The 20,135-nt window shown below is 33.1% G+C and overlaps 1 protein-coding gene across 1 annotated transcript; it reads left to right on the top strand.

The window, feature by feature from the left end:
• Nucleotides 1-301: 301 nt before the first annotated feature.
• Nucleotides 302-5,355, top strand: LOC145569053 (AT-hook motif nuclear-localized protein 1-like). The gene is made up of 5 exons (XM_081628429.1): nt 302-1,179; nt 2,592-2,659; nt 3,324-3,455; nt 4,281-4,442; nt 4,810-5,355. The coding sequence occupies exons 1-5, from the start codon at nt 780-782 to the stop codon at nt 5,041-5,043; spliced, it is 996 nt and encodes a 331-aa protein (XP_081484555.1). The 5' UTR covers nt 302-779; the 3' UTR covers nt 5,044-5,355.
• The last annotated feature ends 14,780 nt before the right edge of the window (nt 5,356-20,135 follow it).

The following is a 20,135-nucleotide window of genomic DNA, read 5'->3' as shown; positions in this document are numbered from 1 at the left end:
TTTGTCATAATCAATTACTACTATTTAAAGTTCTTTACTTGTGGATCTGCTTTTTATTTATCCTTATCTCTCAAGAAATGTCCTTTTGCGTTGGCAACCTAATTTAACTTTACCAAAAATTATTTTATTTTTATTTCCGGACACCAACCCATTTCCTTAACTAAAACGCATATCTCTTTCTTTATTTTATGCCAAATTAATATAATATTTATTTTATACTTATAATGATCAATATGCAATAATTAATATATTTCCTTTTATTTATTTTATTAATTAATAATCACAATTCCGACAATTTTTTTTTTAAAAAACAATGTCTTTTAATCTCTCACCAATAAAACCCAGTTTACCTCAACCAAAATTAGACCTAATAATTTCATCATACCAAAAATTCCCAAATATTTCTTCTTCCCCTTCTTCAAAATACCCAAAATTATTTTCCAAAATTTTTCTGGAAAATAAAAATAAAAATACACTCAGCTCCTTTCAGACCTTGCATCTTCACTCTTTAATGGTGGAAATTAAACCCATGTTTTATTTCCATAAATCTATTTTTTTTTAATTACTAAACAAGCTTAGCTTCTACTCAAATCAAACAATTTACAACCCACCTTCTGCTTTTTCAATTTTTTATTTTTTGGCAGAGCTGGGTTTTATTTCTATTTTGCTGAAAAAATTCAAAAAAAAAACTTAATGGGCAGTTCTTAAAAAAGGAAATAAATAATTTCTTCAAATTCATTTTTCAAAATTAATTTTCTGTAAAAAAATTAGTAAATGAAATGGAAGCAAAGGAAGGAGGAAGTAATAGTGGAGTAACAGTAGTGGGGTCAGATGCTCCAACAGATTATCAAATAGCTCCTAGGATTGAAAATAACTCCGGCGATACTCCGGTCGCCGGATCATCGCCGTCTCCGGTGGCGCTGACAGAGATGCATCCGGGGTTGAAGAAGAAAAGAGGAAGACCAAGAAAATATGGACCTGATGGTGCTGTAACAGTTGCTCTTTCCGCAAAACCCATATCAACTTCAGCCCCGGCCTCGGCTGCCGCCAACGTTATCGATTTCTCAGCCGAGAAGCGACCAGTGAGCAAAGCGCCGAAGGCGAAAGCCGCCTCGGCTAATGTCAAGCAACACCAGCACACTCAAGCAGCTCAGCCTAAGTTTGAGTCTGAAAATAGTGGTATGTATGAGTTAGATAAACTGTTGATGTTGAATAATAAGTTTATTTTTGAAGTTAATTTTGTTTTATTTGGATGATGGGTTTGTAATTATGCATGTGATGGAGTGAGTAGTGTTTCTGACTTTTTGAGCTGGAGGTTTTGATATTTTGTGGGGGGGTCATATGATTTATTAGATCTGAATTTTGTGGTAGGATTAGTACATGTGGTGTCCTGGATTTTTGCGAGAAAATGTTTGGTTGACCCTGATAGGTCGATTTTATAACAGGTTAATCGCGGTGAGGGTCGCTAACTCTTGAAATCGATGTATCAAATTCTGCTTTTGTGGGTTTGATGAGGGTTTTTATGAAATTTTTGAGATGGGTTATGTTATTGGGTGGGAATTGAAGTGGGACCTCTGTATATATATGCACCCTAAATAAGATCTTTAAGGGGGGTGGTGGGTTTAAATGGGTCAACCGGATAGGAAGCGTTAGTGACCTTTTTTGTTGGACTGAGGGTAGTTAGGTGTCCTAGGTTTGGAATCTTCCAGAAGTATAAATCAGATTGTAGGACGTGTGTATGTGGGTGAGAACTTTAATGTTGGAGAAGAATAAAAAGAGGTGTTAGTGTTGTGGGAAGGTTACTTGCAATGATTGGTTTGATAAAGTCTAAGTTTGCTGATTCTGCATAAAACCTAAACTTAGTCAGGTGACCTGTCTATGCACAGATGGTTGATTTATAAAGAAGGGGGGGTAGCAGAGGTTGTTTTCAGATTTTTGAATGGTTTCTTTCTGGATATGTAGCTTAGTTTATCGGTATGTATGACCTTTATTGGGTGTCTTATCTTCGCTTTGCCTTTGCCTTTGCCACTTGGTATGACGGTATGAAAGGGGTGGTGAATATACTGTTTGTGCATTTCTTTTTGTTGCTTGCTGTTGTGTGTTTCCGTATGCCTTAGGCTGTTGTTTAGCCCCACGCCGCCTTTAGAGCTTCATGGTTATAAGTATCTAAATTATCCTGTTCTTTGCTCATTTGTACACTTGGTATGATGTGACGGACTTTGGATAACCGGTTGAAAGAATTTATTTGAGAGATGAAAGGAACCACATACTTACAATTTGCAAAATGGTTGTTGTAAGTTTTTGTAACCTTCATATGTACGGGTCTTGTGGGTTGGACTGATTGTTCATTTCGAAAAATACAATAAGGCCTTTTGCCCTTAGGGGAGGAGGCTATGGCTAAGTAGTGTTGAAGCCGTCTTTTTTTTTTTGGGATAAAAAGCTGAATGCTTATAAAGTGTGATAGTTGACTGAAGAGCATCTAAAATAATTGATGTGTGCTGGTTGCCCTGATTCCTTTGAGATGTGCTCATGGTTTTACATATTTTGCCGTATTTTCATTTGGTAATGAAAGTTAATGTTTTTGGTTGCAGGTGAATGGGTATCTTGCTCAGTTGGTGCTAATTTCACGCCTCATATCATTACAGTCAATGCTGGTGAGGTGAGTAATAGAAGATCATGCTATAACGCAGCAATGCTTTCTTTTGTAGTCGCCTTAATCCATTTGGTCTGGCTTAGCAGCCTCACTGCCAGAGTGCAAATCTTAATCGATTAGCACAAAACCAAAATATCTGAAGTTAGTTGCAACCCCAGCTTTACTGTTTGACAAGTGTCCACATCTTTTTAATAAAAGATAAAAGAAAAGAGTTGACACTTGTCAAAGTGTGAAGGTGCACCTAGCTCCTTTCTCTGGTTAATTATCATATATTCTTTATGTTGTGGTCCTTAAGGATCACTAGGAACCATGAAAAGAATGATATTAGGCATATGAATTATTATTTTAGTTTTCGGTGGCTAAGGTGGTGGTGGTTGGAGGTAACGATGCATCGTGCTGATCAGTTTTGTTAAGGCTTAAACTACATATACCTTTTTAAAGTGTTTAAGTACCACTACTACTACATTGCTTACTTGTGACTTACCTGGCAAAACACTTTCTACTTCAGCATCATGTAGATAGTGCAGGCTTTGCAAAGTTTGAACAAGCTCTGTTTTGGCTTGTGTAGACTCTCATTTACCTGGATTAAAGTTATGAAAGTGAACTGTGTGCACCATTTTTTATGTCACTTACCTGTGTAACTAACACTATGTGTCTCTGATTGTTTCAGGATGTTACTATGAAGGTTATATCATTTTCTCAGCAAGGTCCTCGAGCTATATGTATTTTATCTGCAATTGGCGTAATTTCCAGTGTAACACTTCGGCAGCCTGACTCTTCTGGTGGTACATTGACATATGAGGTGCTACATCTAATATCCATAACTGTAAATTTATGCAAAGAGATTCTACTATTTCCTTTTCAATGATCTGGCAACATCTAATGTCACATGCTACTTTTGAAGCTTTTCCTAAATCACTTTTAGTCTTTTACAATACATATTTTATTTTATGTATTAGACATGTAGTGATCTCTCACTCTTTATCTGTCTGTTTTGTAAAATGTTTTGTTCAGCAACTTTGCCTAAAAATGTTTGCGCACCTCAACAAAATGAACCTTTCTGGTCATGATATTATGCCAACTGTTCTGTTCTGAGCTTCGGCTTATTAAAAAAACCTTTAAAAGCTTAGTCAAAGCTCAAAAGGGTTACTAGCCACTTTGTCAAAGCTCAAAAGGATTGCTAGCCAAATATATGTGGCGAACATCACTCCTTATAAAGCCAAAAATGAATCAAGGCTCATTTTTAATGTTCTATGTTATGTTCTTTCTGAATTTAGTTCATGTTCTTCTCCTAGTTCATGCCTTGTATACTGGGTCATTATCTGCTATTAAGAATAACTCGTAACATTTTCTTAAATTTTTTAAACCTTAAATGATAAAATCTTATAATAGTTCAGCTATACACTTTTTCCTCATAGCAAATAATGATCCACTGTACTAAGCAATCAATTGATGATGCTAATTAATTGCTTGATTACTTAATGGACTATTGTTATCCTAAATTTACTTTGAAGTATATAAATTGATATTCCAAAGGATCTCAGCATGTCAACTTTATTATATGCTCGAACTTTATACTCCCGGGCTAGCTCTTCAACACTTTTTGTTACCTTTTGTGTCTCAACAGGGCCGTTTTGAGATACTTTCTTTAACTGGCTCGTTCATGCCTTCTGAGAGTGGTGGGATAAGGAACAGATCAGGAGGGATGAGTGTTTCACTCGCAAGCCCAGATGGTCGTGTTGTAGGTGGTGGTGTAGCTGGTTTGCTCGTTGCTGCTAGTCCTGTGCAGGTATTTTCCATCTTCCTTCATATGAAGTTTATACTTTTTCAATATCACATTCGTTGCTTCAACATTGCCAATATAATAGACATACACATGAGTATTTTACACAATAATAAAGTTTGGAAATGGGATTTCTTGCAATTCTGCCTAGTAATGCCAAATGATGTTATTCTGTTATGCAAACCAGGTTTAAGTTACCACAATTCAATATTTTATTTCCATAATCATCACTATCACCACCAAGTTCACCATCCGATCCACGTACTACCATGATCCACTTCTACATTACCTCCACTTCTTTTCTTTTGGCCAGGGTTTGCATTTATTCGGGCCACTACTAACCAGCAGTTTTGTCAATTTCCGTTGCTTTCAGATTGTGGTAGGAAGTTTCTTAGCTGGAAACCAGCACGAACAGAAGCCAAAGAAACAAAAACCAGAGTACATAATCAGCGGTCCACCAGCTTCTACCGTACACTTTTCGAATACAGGAATGCAGGACAATTACGGGGGCCAAGGTTATCACACTTCAGGTACCACATACTCGTCTTACCAAGGAGACAATAGGAATGGCTCAGCTGATCACAATGAATCTATGCACGACGGTTAAACTTAGAAACCAAGAACAGGAAACCTAGATGATTGGCAACAATGAGATGCTACTAATTACTACTTGCCATATATAAATTATTGTGACTGCCCATGAAATCATCTCTTCTGTTTGTCACATCTTGTATAACCTTGTGTGATATTCACACTTGCAATTCACAACGGCGGTTTGTTAATCCTTGATTATGTAGGAATTTTAGTGTTAGCTTAACTTAATAGATAGGTATTTTCTACAGGTGTTTATTTATGTAGAATAAACTTGTGTTCATACGACTTTACGACATCAAATTTCTTAGCAAAATGATTATTGGTCTTCGTTAGTGTATTATCATTCTCTTAAAACTAATCTTTCGGAAAGTCAATTGAAGTGATTTATCACATGGGCGTTTGATGGAAAATCTCAACGACTCTTTTGTACTCGAGGATTCTGTTTGATATTAGTACAGAGTACTTCGTTTATGTTTACCTGATATTATTGTAATTTTGTTTTTTCTTACTTGTTCCAGTTAGGTTGTTCTTATTTGTCATCTACACTTAATAACATTAACTGTCAATCTGTGGAAATTATACAAGTAAAATATTACTCGTATATTTTGACACTTGAAGGGCCTGTTCTCATTGACTTAAATGAGCTAAACTGAACTGAAGTGAACTGAACTTATTAGAGCTGAGCTGAGCTGAACTGAACTTATTAGAGCTGAGCTGAATTGTACTGAACTGAACTGAACTAAATATTTTATGAGAGAAGGAAATTAGGAGCTGAACTGAATTGAAAATAATCTGATGAGAACAGGGACTTCATATTGTATTTAATAAGATCCAACAAGAATATGATTTCTTTTTATATATTAATAACCCATAATGATCAAGGTGAACAAAAGTATGTAATATTGTGAATAGTGTCAAAGTGACAATTACTCAGTAAGTTAAAGGTCAATATGGTATGACGATACAAGTGAATAAACAGTAGAGGTATAAATTAGTAATTATGCAACTTTCGTAACTCCAAAAGGACCCAAACCATTGTTAATGTATATTATCCAAAGTGTACCACTACCATCAAGATTCCAACTTTCCAAGCAGCGTATTCGTAGTTTGTTTATATTTTTCAAGTTTTAAATTGGCGTTTAGGTGAAATCTGAACAGTGACTTGTTAACTGGTGATATAAAATCCATAGTGATAACTCCACTTTGAGAATGCGATAACTAATCAAAATCATTAGTGGTAGACGGGTAGGGGTGAAATGTTGATTTTTAATTTGTGTTTTGCTCAAGTAATCAAGTATGATCCAATATAAAATAAAATCCGACCTTTGGATTTTGAGTCCTACACAAACTAAATTTTCTTCAAATCCAATCAAGATTTAGATATTGAATTAAATTTGGGCTGCAAGTCTATCTTAAATATGTACTAACATATGTATGTATGATACAAAAGTAACAATAGGTTTGTTGGTATTTTAGACCTTATGTTGGTACAATTATAATATCAATATAAGATCTTAAAACACTACTCCGTAATAGACACTTGTTATTGTCATTAATGATAAGAGTGATTCAGACAACCTCAAATTAGAGAGTTTCCATCCTCAGAGAAACCCAAACGGGATTTAATAGCACGAGATTCAAGTTTAGAGATCAAATCTTACTTTTTTTTTTTTTTTTTTTTTTTTTTTTTTTTTTGGGAGAAAGTGTTACTTAGTTCTCAACTTATGCTATATGGCTTGAAGTCCAACCATGAAAGAAACAAACATCTTCAAATACACAATTCCAAATGTATTAATAATAACTATTCTTATAAAAATAACAAGTTTAGACATGTTTATAAGTAATCCTTATAGGATCCACCTAGATGAAATCATAGATCATCAATACGAACATATGTGTACGTAATATTCCATGTCCACATAATAATAATAGTACTAGAGGGAGGTAGGCATGCTACGAGTGAGCTTGGGCGTCAAGGAGCTTGGGCCGGCATCTTTACATCATCAATTCATAAGTCATCACTTTGCGACTTTTGCGCCACATTTCTGCTTTTCTTCGAAATTTCACTATTACTACTTCTCTCCGCAAGTATCGGACATTCGGACATCAAGTATACTATCACCCTACAAAAATATCTTACGTTACCCTTTATTAGTTTTAAATTTCTTTTTGAACTTTTCACAATGATGAAGTCAAGATCAACTTTTCAATATTACTTTATTAAGATGTTGAATGGAAACAATTTCAAGAGGTACACTATCGATTCCTACTAACGACATTTTGAAAGTAAGAATTTCTTTAACCTCTATCTCTTTTTAGAGATCTTAATTGCTAACTTGAGTTAAATTGACTTGTGTGACGATTTAGTTCAATAGTATACCTACTTCTTACAAAGAAAAATGTATTACTTTGATCACTAATATCAATGTTCATATGATCATGTATGTGTTATATATTACTATATTAGTAAGTAACTCATCACAAAAGCAACTACTCCCTTTGCCATAATATTGTTTTGTGAAGATATGCAGTAAAAAATTTATTAGTTTATTTGACCTAAAAAAAATCTTTATTTTCATATTTGAGAACAAGAGGATATGTATGAAGTTCAAGAAAAATATGTTATGCCCTTTAAAATTAAAATGTCAAACATAAGCCCTACATTTAATTAATTTATACCCCTTGAATACCTTAATTAGTACTCCACGTATAACAAAGTAGAATATTCAGTACATACGTATAAAGGTTACCGTTAAAATCATAAACTAATCCAAACAATATCCATTAATGAACTAAAGTTTGTCGGTAACTACCAAGCACATTCCTATGCTATTAATTTCCACGAAAATTAACTTGATTATATAATTCAATAACAAACATTCTCTTATATAGTTATATTAGCATGGGCCCCTCTTTAACTAGCATAAAACCTTGGAAGTTAAGCATAAACTTTGTATCATGTATTGTTGTAATTTTTCTTGCAAGTTAGAATAAAGATATGAAGATTAGTGTTAGAATTTCTATCTTCTTACTTTTGCCTCTCCTTTTAGCTACCATTATTTTCTTAATAACAACCAACTTTTTGTCTCCAATAATAAACCAAGATCTTCTCAAAATACAATTTTCCACTAATCTTTTTCTTCATTTGGTTTTCAACTTTATACTTATTGCTATTATTCTCAAGGAATGCTACATACAATCGAGCAACAAAAATGATACGTCGTTCTCTCCTCTTATTTGCTTTGATTATGAGATGGAGGAAGAGCATGGTGAAAAGATGAACAACAACGATGATGAAGACTTATATGACGTCTACATGGATGACAAGGAAGGTGGTGATAGTCACCTCCACAAGGGTGATGATTATTATGATGATGAGGACGAAGATGATTATTATGATCATGGCTCAGATGGTTACGACGAGGATGATGATGACAATGGAAGTGATGGTGAGGTAGGATGGGATGAGGATGATGAAGAAGAAGAATATGATTATGATTTAGAGAGGAAAATCGAGGCGTTCATTGCCAAGGTTATCAATGGATGGAAGGAAGAATGGTTTAGTGACAACCTTAATGACTAATGCATCTCTTCGTAAAGATTTTCTTTCTTTTTCCTTTTTTTTTTTTTTTTTTTTTTTTTTTTTTTTAGAAAAGCTAGGATAATAATGTTTTCTATATATGTATAATAAATTAAAGAAAGTAGGATTTTCTTTGGGTAAGATCAAGTAGGGCATTCTAAGGAAGTGAGGGAGGTCCTTATTAAGAATGTGGTCAATAATGAGACTCGAACCTTAGCCTCGTGCTTGTACAAAGAAGCTAATTAGGTTACTAGGAAGTTATTTTTTATCACTTCCTATTTAGTGTTGTGGGTGACACTGTAAGTATTTTTATTTAATTTAACAACTCGTGTAGCTGTACTATCTAATCTATAATCTCTATTGTATTTTGGTGTATTCAAAATGTACCTTTGTATATTGTTTATCATGATTAGCTCTCTGCATTAAATGTTGATTGTTAATACTTGATGCTATAATGCAACTCTCTAAAATTATTTCCAAAGTTCCCTAGGTTTTCATCACCTCGTTGGAATATTAAGAGAGAGATATTGATGTTTGATTTGTTGGGTATATGATGTTGCAAATTACGGACAATAGTCTTTGACTCTTTGTTGATTGATCTTTTGAGACCACATAAAATGGGCCATTATGAGAATCCATTTATCGGAAGCCTAACTTAATTAAACTACGGAAGAACAAAACTACACTTTTTTTCTTTTCTTTTTCTAATCGATTCTCATCATCCATTCTTAATTCTTGTAATAAACCTATAAAACTTCTACTCCATACATACAAAAGGTGTCCTATGCACGTTCGTACATTCCCTCAGAAGGCACGGTGCATGTTTTCCATATTGTTTGCTACATTTAATAACCAAAATAAATGAATTTTTAAACCAATTGTGTTGTGAATTGTAAGGCTATTGATAAGGAATTTTGTCACAATACAACCGAAGTCGTTTGAAAGATTTGAACAAGGAATTTTCAGTAGAATTTAACAGGCTACAAAGATGCCTTCTATACATTGTTGCGGCAAACTTAAACTGGGCTATAAACGACATTTCATTTATTAGAAGCCCAACTTTTTTTTTGTGGATGAAAATCAAAGCCCAACTTGAACCTGCACTTTAAAAATTCTACTCTACATTCCTACATACTCCGTGATTACAAAAGGTACTCCCCCTTTTTTACATACTTGCTCCGAGAAATTAAGAAAAGTAATAAAATATGAAAACTGTGGGGTAGGTGAAAGGATAAAAAATTGTAAAACACAACAGTAGTTGAGAGAGTAGGAGAAGAGAGAATATAAAATTAATAAAATATGATTTATGTTGTGTCTACTGCTTAAGAGAAATGAATTAAATATTACTCTGTATAAAAGATTTCCAAATAAGGAAATGAAGCAAGTATTTAAAAAACGGCCGAAAGAGGCGAAAATAAAAAGCGAAGCAAGTATCTAAAAATGGGGGAAGTATTAATTACATACTGAGTATTACTGACTGATTGTCTTAATCATTCGAATCCATTTATAATTAGTCCCATCCAAATTTCAATCAAATTTATACCTATCCAATTCCATTCGAATATATAGTAGTATCTTAGAAGAAATATTTCAATCAAATATTAAATCCTCATAGCTTAGATGAAATCCAAATTTCAATCAATTAAATTCAAACCTATTGTTTTCAACTCAAATAAGTACAAATGGTCTTAAACTAAAATACTAAGGTCCTGTTTAATAACTAGATGGTAGCTGATTGATATAGCTAATTATATAAGGTGGTTTGACTAACTGGTTGTGTATAGGTGTTTGGGTAAATAGTTGTTAATTAATTATTAATTGTTTAGTACTACGTATATAGTATAAAACAATTGAAAAGATAAATAAATGTTCAAAAAGTTAATTTAAAAAAGCTCATATTTTAAGCTTTTACATATAAAGAAGCTTTTTCGTCTAAAAAGCTTTTTAAATAAGTTTTTTTTTACTAAACACTAAAATTATTTTTTTTTATTTTATTTTAATTTTTTTTATAAAGTTAAAACCTCTAATAGGTTCAATGAGCTAAAAGCTCTTTGAAAAGGTCTTTACACTACTATAAAAATAGGCAAAGAGACCCGTCCAAATATGCCTTAGAGAACCACTTTGGACGGGTGTCTAGCTCAGGGGTATGTTTGATAAATAGACCCCATTTTTAGGGGGGGAGGGGTATGTTTTTAAGAAATAAGAGACCCGTTATCAAAGAAATGGGGTCTGTTATAATAGTGATTTAACGTATAATTCAATGGGGGAACAAACCTGTCATAAGGAAATTGGGATCTGTTTACTTAGTTAAACAAACCTGGCATTGAAGAAATGTGGTTTGTTTCTTAAATAATTACAGACCCTTTGTTGAAGATAGGTGGTCTCTTTGCCTATTTTTTTTTTTTTTTTTTTTATAAAAAATATCTAATTTGGACAAAAGCAATTATAAGAATAAGCATGAATAAATATAAATTCATAAAATAAAAGAACAAAAACCTTAAAAATTAATTATGATTTCCAAAATTGATGAACATTTATACAATAATATTATACTTATATTTAGTAAAACAAAGATCATCGAATGAAAATACAACAAATACAAAAATACAACTATGTTGTGAAAATAAGGGAAAACATAATAATTGAGAGAGAATTAATCTATGTATATTATTCTATATATTAGGGGTATATATACATAGAATACAATAACTAGGGTTTTCTTAGATAACAATAAATCCTACATCTAGAATATTTCGGAATGATATAAGGATAATGGATATCCACACAATATTTTCATAACACTCCCCCTTGAATGTCCATTATCGAAGATTGTGCCTCGTTAAAACCTTAATAGAAAAAACTCTTCTTCATAATACGCTCAAGATGCTGCCTCATTAAAAACCTTACCAGGAAAACCCAATGTGAGACAAAACCTTGGTCAAGGGAAAAAGAGTACAATGCGTATTTTCTCCCCCTGATGAATACATAAGTAACATAACTTGAGATCTTCTAGTCCCGCATCAATGAATCCAATATAGTTGAATATCTTCTCATATGTAGTAAAATAACATTCGTTGATCTTCGATCCTCCCAAATTGAAATTGCATCTTCAAGTCTTCATGTGAACATGTGAAGTGTCTTCATTTCACCATACATGTGTTTTTCTCTAATATCATTATTTCAAATCTCTCTTTAATAGTTGATTTAAGAGTTAAACTTATGCGGTTACAACTTCTTCTGGAAGTCGTGAATAACAGAAAAAGAAGGTCCCCTAAAGTTCGGATTATTCCAATATAATCTAAAGTTGGGATTATTCTACCAAAATTGATGAAAGTTGGGATTAATATTTCTAATTTTTCCTATATAATTTTTACTTGTATGTATGCCGTGAATGTTGTTTTTAAGTAAGATTTTAAGTTCAGTCCGAAAGTTTGGCCTAAGTTTAATTCTATAAACTAATACTAAAACAAAACGTTGCTGATATCATGCCTTCTCCAAATGTACACATGTCGCTCTGATACAAATTTTTTTTCCCCGCCAATTTACTATGATGATGTCATTAGTTTTATTTTTATTTTAATTTTATTTTCTTACTTTTACCTTTTTTTTTGTTCAGTTAATAAACCTTTCATATGCTTTATCCTTTGTCCTTATTTACTCCTTTTTTTATTTTTATTTTTTTATTAATATGTTAATAATGTTTCAATGTTCAATTTTTTTTTTTTTTTTGTGTCAATTTTAAAAGTAAATTAACAGAGTAGAAAACTTTGTTTCTCTGTATTATAAACAAAACTTACAATATATTTGTTTAAAATCGTACATCGCATGAAAACTAAACTAGTTTAATCCATAGTAAAAATTGATCAAAGATTGATTAATTTATCAGCAAATCCAATTTAAATTTCATCCAAATACAAACCTATTCCAATCGAATTTGTGCTAAACCCGATTTAAACGGAGCTAGAGCCGGACTTATCATTAATGCATCACAATTGACCAATATTATAATGCTTATATAGTTGCACGTATAACTCCCAACCCAACTCGAAATATCCACGGTAATCCTGCGGTTCCACTTCATCATTATTCTTAATAAAATATTATAACATTGTTGAAGCTTCTTCCTTCTTCGACAATTTTTTCTTTATATGTGCTATAAATACTTTCAAAAATCAGATTGGTTAATAATTCGGAAAAAAAAAAACACATGCTTATGAAAATTAGTGTAACAATATCAATCCCCGCAAATTTCTCTCTTCTCTTAGCCACCACTCTCTTCATTGTTGGCGGCCTTTTTTCTCCAATCATACGTTTTCTACTAATCTTTTCTACATTCACTTCCTATTAAACTTTATTCTTGTTACTATTCTTCTACTCAGAATGTTATGGGTGTTGGTACTGATGATGAGTGTGAAATTGAGTTTGAACACTTCATTATTAATATCGGATCGTGTGATCATGGTCATGGTTCTGATAGTTCCGGTGACGATGAGGAGGACGACAATGGTGAGATAGGATCGGATGAAGATGAAGAGGAAGAGTACGATGATTTTGACTTAGAGAGGAGAGCTGAAGAGTTTATTGCTAAGGTGGTTGATGGATGGAGGGAAGAATGGTTTAGGGACAACTTCAACTACACTAAACATAGTGGCATTTGCGATTATTTTTTTTTGTTTAAGAGTTACAACGATTATAATTATGTTTTTTTTTCCGAAGTGTAGAAGCTAGATTACAGGTAGATTGTGATGTTTTTGCTACATTCTTTTGTTCTTATATTTATCCTTGATATTTGGTATATGTACATTTACCATCAGAAAAGCAAGCAATGTCGTTTTTGTAATACTATCTATCTCTATTTGTAAGACTACATAAGGTTAGATATATAATACCATAGAGAGTACTACATGCGAGTTGAAAACACTAAAAAATACTACCACCGTTTTATAGTCGACACCGTTTGACTTTTACACTATTTACACACTACATCTTGACTCGTTTTTGTGATTTATAGATACGATAAAATATAGTCACGTGAGATCTTATTTGAATTGTCTCGATATATATTTATTAATATCCACTTTTTATAATTTTACAATGTTGATAATTAGAGATATTAAGCACACTCTAAAAATATGCGTTGACATACGTGATAATAGAAAGGTGTCAACTAAAAAAATTTGAGGTAGTATAAGAAGTTGGAAAAAGAGTTAGCGATTCATTAGTGTTACGCCTAGTCTCATAAAACTGTGCATAAGGGTCTTAATAGGCTTTGAACCAATGACTTATAAATTATGACATGCTTTAACTTGTTACACCATCTAATAATTTAACCAATCTTAATACTAGAATTTAAACGGATTTTTGGAGTCCTATCCCAGTATTCCATAACCGCTTAGACCACCCAATAGTCTTGTCTGGTTATGACAATAATCAATTTAAAAGACTAAGGACATGTTCAACGATAGCTTTTAGTGGTTTGAGCTGTTCAAATCATTACTTTATAAAAAAAATGAGTGTTTGACAATATAATGGTAGGAGTAGAGTTTAATAGTAGAAGTAGCTTGTGAAAATAAGTAAACATTATTAGCCTTTGAAGATTGAAGGTACCTGTTAGAAATTTTGTGTACACTTTTCGAATTTGACAACTATTTCACAACGGTCATACTTAATTATATATATTCATAGCTAATAACTAGTTAATAGATGACAGTTATTAGCTACACATACAGCTGATAGCTACTACTACAACTAACAGCTAGCTACCTTTACAACTAGATACATTTTTTCCAATACGCCCTTAAAACAAAATTGAAATTGAAACCCCTATTAGCAATAGCATGGAATAGATTAATAATAAATGTAAGTCCCATATTAGAACTTTATAATCAGCAAGTATGAGTAAAGCCATAGATAGATTCCACTACAAGAAAAGGCTCGATTTTCGATGAATTGATTCCGATAAACACGAAAATCCGTCGAAAAAGCCAAAATTTTCGACATATTTAATTCCCCTCGAAAATTTCCAACCACTTCAAGTGTCGGAAACTTCCTACGAATTTAAAACCATTGAAAAATACTCCCTTTGTTTTTAAATACTTTCTCCACTTTCCTTTTTTGGCCGTTTTTAAATACTTGTTCCATTTTCTTATTTAGAAAGCTTTTACAATATTAAATTAATTTCTCTCACCTAGTGGACCCTCCATGAGCATATTTTATTATTTTCATATTCCCTCTCCTCCAATTCTCTCCACTACTTTTGCTTTTTATAATTTTTTATTCTTCCACCTACCCCACTACCTCCATATTTTATTACTTTATCCAATTTCTCCTAAAACTCTGCGCATGGAGAAATGGACACTACTAAAATTCGGCCAAATTGCGACCGTCTCCGACGGTTGCTGAAAATAGCAAAAATGGTTGCTGAAAATAATTGCGATTGTCAACGGTCGTAAAGTGGTGGTCGTTATGCACTTGGTCGCAAAAACGCATTATTACGACCGGTTGACGGTCGTAGATTTTTTGCGACCGTTTTTATTATTTTCAACGACCGTTTCCAAACGGTCGCAAATATATACAATTGCGACCGGTTTAATCAGTGGTCGCAAAATTGGAATTAGCGACCATCATAAGCCGTCGTTAAAATTAAAAAAACTAACAAAAAAGATAATCACACCCACCCCTGTACATCCAGCCTCACCAACCCACCAAAACCAACTTTACCCACCACCACTGCCAACCCTAACCACCTTTACCCACCACCACTACCCACTCTAAAATACCACCAGCCACCTCGAATCACCTCGAAAACACCACCATCCACGACGAAAACTCCAGCCCACCTCGGATTCACATCCCTTTCCCACGAAAACCAAATCAGCCACCACAAAAGCCACCCGTAAACCAAATTAACAAAAAATCGAACATGAAAATCAAACAAAATTAAACCAACTAAAATTAGCGAAAATCAAATCCAAAAATAACAAAAATAAAACAATTTCACTTTGAATATCAAACCCAAAAATTAATGAAAATCAAGCCACAATATTATCCAAAAAGTACCCGAAAATCAAACCCAAAAATCAACAAAAAAACAAAATCAAACCCAAAAAGAAACGAAAATCAACAAAAAGCAAAACAAAAAATAAACCAAAAACACGAAAACATACCTCAAACTTCGAATTTTACCTTAAATTTGGTTTAATAAGGCCAAATTCAACCATGAAAAATCTAGATCTAGAGTTTTCATGGTCGAATTCGACCTTAAAAACCATTAACTTGTTTACACCATCACCGAACTCGCCAACACCAGACTCGAACTCGCCAACACCGGACTCGCCATCACCCGACTCTTTAAAAGGAGAAGGAGAAGAAGAAAGAGATCGGGGAAAAGAGGAAAGAGAAGAAGAAGAAGAAGAAGAGGAAAGAGAAGAAGAAGAAGAGAAGAGGAAATAGAGAGAGGAGAAGAGGAGAAAGGCGTGAGAAGAGAGAGAAAGGAAAGAAAGAGTAGAGCGACTTTCCACAAATTAGGGTTAGGGCGGACCTCTTTTATACCCTTTTTTAAATAAAAAAAAGCAATTTTGCGACCGGTATTAGCGGTCCTAATTTTGTGACCGTTTCTCAAATGATCGTAATTGTCGCATTTTGCGACCGCTACTAACGATCGCAACAGAATTAATTTAATTTTGAATTATTTTTCACATGTATTTTATTTTAAAAAAATAGTTAAATACCTTTGCGACTATTTTATAACCCAAAAACGGTCGTAATATTGCGACCGTGTAAATCGGTCGCAAATATCATATATTGAGACCTGTAGACACCTGTCTCCCCAAAAACCAAACCCGGTGATGAATACCTTTCACGTCGAATCATAATCGAATGAAGTGAAAGTGTGAAAAGTTTAGTGTTGTGGTTAGTTTTTATTTCACTTCTTTCTCTCTGTTTTCGAAAACCTATTTTATGAAAATAGCCAATCCAGTTTAATTTGGTCCATGATAGGGGTCCAATAATAGTGTAGTTGGATTGGGCTCGAAAAGAGATTTCCAACGATATATTATAAGCTCAATTCCGATGAATAATGAGGAAGTTATGACCAAAATACTAAACTGGGCCCGGTTTGGTTTTTATATGCGGCCCAATGATCTAGAGGAGGGCCCATTATGATTTATGGTTTCTAATGCAATTAGGATTGATTATAGTCTTTAGAATTTCTAGAAGGTTCTTTTGAATCCTAATGTGATTAGCATTGATAAATGAGTTTTATGAGTTTTATTTAGAATAAAATAAGCGTTTTAAATAAAATTACAGTTTTACCCCTCGTACGCTAAATTTTATCAGAAATAGGAAAACGTGTGGGAAAATTGTCCGCAGCGCCGCACCACAGGCTTTCGCCTGGCGACAAGCCTGTCGCGCGGCGACAGAGGCTATTGCGGCGACAGCGTCGTGTTTTATTCCTTTTCGAACTCTGATTCTTTTTTATCATATCCGGGTTGATTTTCGTTATATATAGCGTCCTTAAACCTCCGTTTTCAATCATCTACAATCATCATGTCTTTCTAAACCTTTTTCACAAACAAAATTCCGCATTCACAAGATCTAGACACACCTAGTCAAATTCGAAGTTGCCTTCGCCCTAGACGTGAAAGGTTATAATTTCTGAGGGTTTGGTCCCAAATCTCTATTTCAATTATTTAATTTAATTGTTTGATTTTATATTTTCCTTGAAGTTACTAACGCGTATATTTTGTTATTAGAAAGAGGTACGAGGCATCCAAGTAAGTACTTTAATTGTTTAATCGATCTTATGATATAGAAATCATGTTGAGATTGTTATTTTGGTTCCTAGTATCATGATAGGGTGTTTTCCTTAGTATGATATTTAGGGTGATTTGCTTATATCAATTATGATTTCTAGGATGCTTCCTATTTTCTTTCCTAATAGCATGTTAGTATCATGTTAGGGCTAGAGCCTTGATTTTTAATGCTTAGTGACATGCTAGGGTTTGTTATTAATCTTGTTAGCATCATGCCTAGGATCTTGCTATTAATATTATGCTTTAACATGATTATGATAATTATTTTAATTATGATTGTTATTATGATTATGATTATAATTATGATGATTGTTATTATGTTGCTTGATATATTTTATTATTGTTATTGCTTGATCACGCCTTTTATGCATGTTTAAAGGGAATTCATACTTGTAATCACGCTTAATAAGATAATTAATAATCTTGTTTAGGCTAATATGATTATAATTCAAGTGATCGCCAATAATAGTTTTGTTTGTGCATTAAATTCAACAAACATAGATTAAATAGGTTTAGGGTTAACCTATTGATTGAATGTTAGTCAGAAAGCGCACATGAATACGAGTAGAATAAAGTAGAGGCCTATTATTAGGACATGTTCAATCTCTTTTAGGTTGGATTTGTACCTTCATCCCCGAACTTCCAGTCTTGGTTCCAGATCTATTGGAGTTGACGATCTCCTGGATCGTTAAGGGGTGTAACCTTCACCCTGTGAACGATTTACAAGTTCCTAAAACTTGTTGGCGACTCTTTTGCTCTAGCTTCCTTCCCTTTGGACGCCACCATGCTTAAGTGTATGATCACAGTGGGGCTCAAGTGTGGGATGGCTTGAAATATTCCCTAACAGACCGTTTCCATGACGGTCGTAGAAAAACGGTTGCAAATTTTCCAAATTTTAGTAGTGGGAGCAAGTATTTAAAAACGGAGGGAGTACTGAATTTTTGATGGATTTAATCCGTGGGAAATTTCCTCCGAATTATTCCATTTTACGACGAATTAATATCTGTCGAAAATTTTCGACGGATTTTATTGAATTTCCGACGGAATTATTTTATAAAAAAAAGTAAAAAAAACCACTACAAGAAATAAGGTATTTTGTGATAGCCAAAATTTGTCGCAAAAAATAGCAAAAACTGTCGCAAAAAATAGTTGTGACGGTCAACCGTCGTAAACCATTTGTCGCAATCAGAATAGTCGTAAAATTTTATTTTTGCAACTGTAACACCCCCTAATTACTCTTCAATAATAATTATTATAAAACATGATTTAGAGAGTAACTTGGGGATATTACCATCACGTGATTATGTAAGGCTTAACAGAGACTTGCAGCAGAAGAAAAATACTTATCATTTATTATTAATAACAATAGTTTTGATACACTTTCAAAGTAACTAAAACACTGATACTATGTTTACTAAATTAAACTAGGTGATCACCGCCCATCGTTCCCAATGCAGCATATAATTCACGTCATCTGATTGCCATCACCTATCTACTCATCATTAATGATAAGTAGGGCCAAGCCAAAATAAAAGAGAAATACGTATTAGCCAAAATGCTAAGTGCATACAAATGCTAGACATCTATAATCAATTTAGTTAATCAAACATGCTTTCGAAAGATCCAACTTTAATAAATCATAATTTTTTCAAACCAATAAAAATTCCACAATTGACACCTTTCAAAGATTGTTCCGAATAAGATAGAGTATAGGTCCAAACCTCATTTTCGTAAATCATTTTTTTTTCCACCTAAGTGTGCACACCCCCCAAGCTAGTAACTCCTTTACATAGTGCTATCAAGGGGAAAGATTAGGTCATACATAGCCCATAGTCTTCATTTTTATCCCCACTTAGTGGGAGTCATAAATCCAAATATCCAATTAATAAATCCGATAAGTAAACCTTCCAATATCCCATACTCGGGATGCTTTAAAAACTTCCTTTTAAACATTTTGAATATCAGTACAAGTTTATAATCAACCATATAAAATATTTAAACAATTAAAACATGCTTCCGAAATATATTTCATAATCAGTCAAACATGGTTCGAAATCACTTAACATGTAAATCACATTGCATATAAAAGTCACTTTATAAAAGATCTAGCCACGTCTACGTACCTTGATCTTTGCACACAAGTATGAAACTCCTACTTACGAACTCCAAATTCTTCCTACAACAAACCAATAATCCTAATCAAATACTTTTCAACCCATAGAGACAAGGACTTAGACTACCGGTTTTAGCTAGTTGTGCATGAACAATTGATTATTTTAACCCTTTTTATAAATTTAATAATTACTTTTATAAATCAATCTTTAATAATTCATTAAAGATAATAATAATAATAATAATAATAATAATAATAATAATTGTGGTGGCTTGGCATATGTAGTACGAGTAGTATATAGTAGTAGTCATAACTAATAATAATAATAATAATAATTGTGGTGGCTTGGCATATGTAGTACGAGTAGTATATAGTAGTAGTAGTCATAATAATAATAATAATGAAAAGGTAGTAGTAGTAGTACGTAGGTAAGAGTAGTAGTATGTATGTAAGTAATAATGGTAGTTAAGACTCAAAATAATAAGATAACAATAAAGTAGTTCATGGATCTAAATTAGGCCATATTAGGGAATCAACATACTTTTTATTATTACCAAGAACAAAGACCAACTTGGTCTTTTGATGAAGCAGGTGCACGA

Source organism: Chenopodium album, chromosome 11 (assembly GCF_948465745.1).
Source record: "Chenopodium album chromosome 11, dcCheAlbu1.1, whole genome shotgun sequence".
Lineage (NCBI taxonomy): Eukaryota > Viridiplantae > Streptophyta > Magnoliopsida > Caryophyllales > Amaranthaceae > Chenopodium > Chenopodium album.
This window is presented reverse-complemented; position numbering and strand designations above follow the sequence as displayed.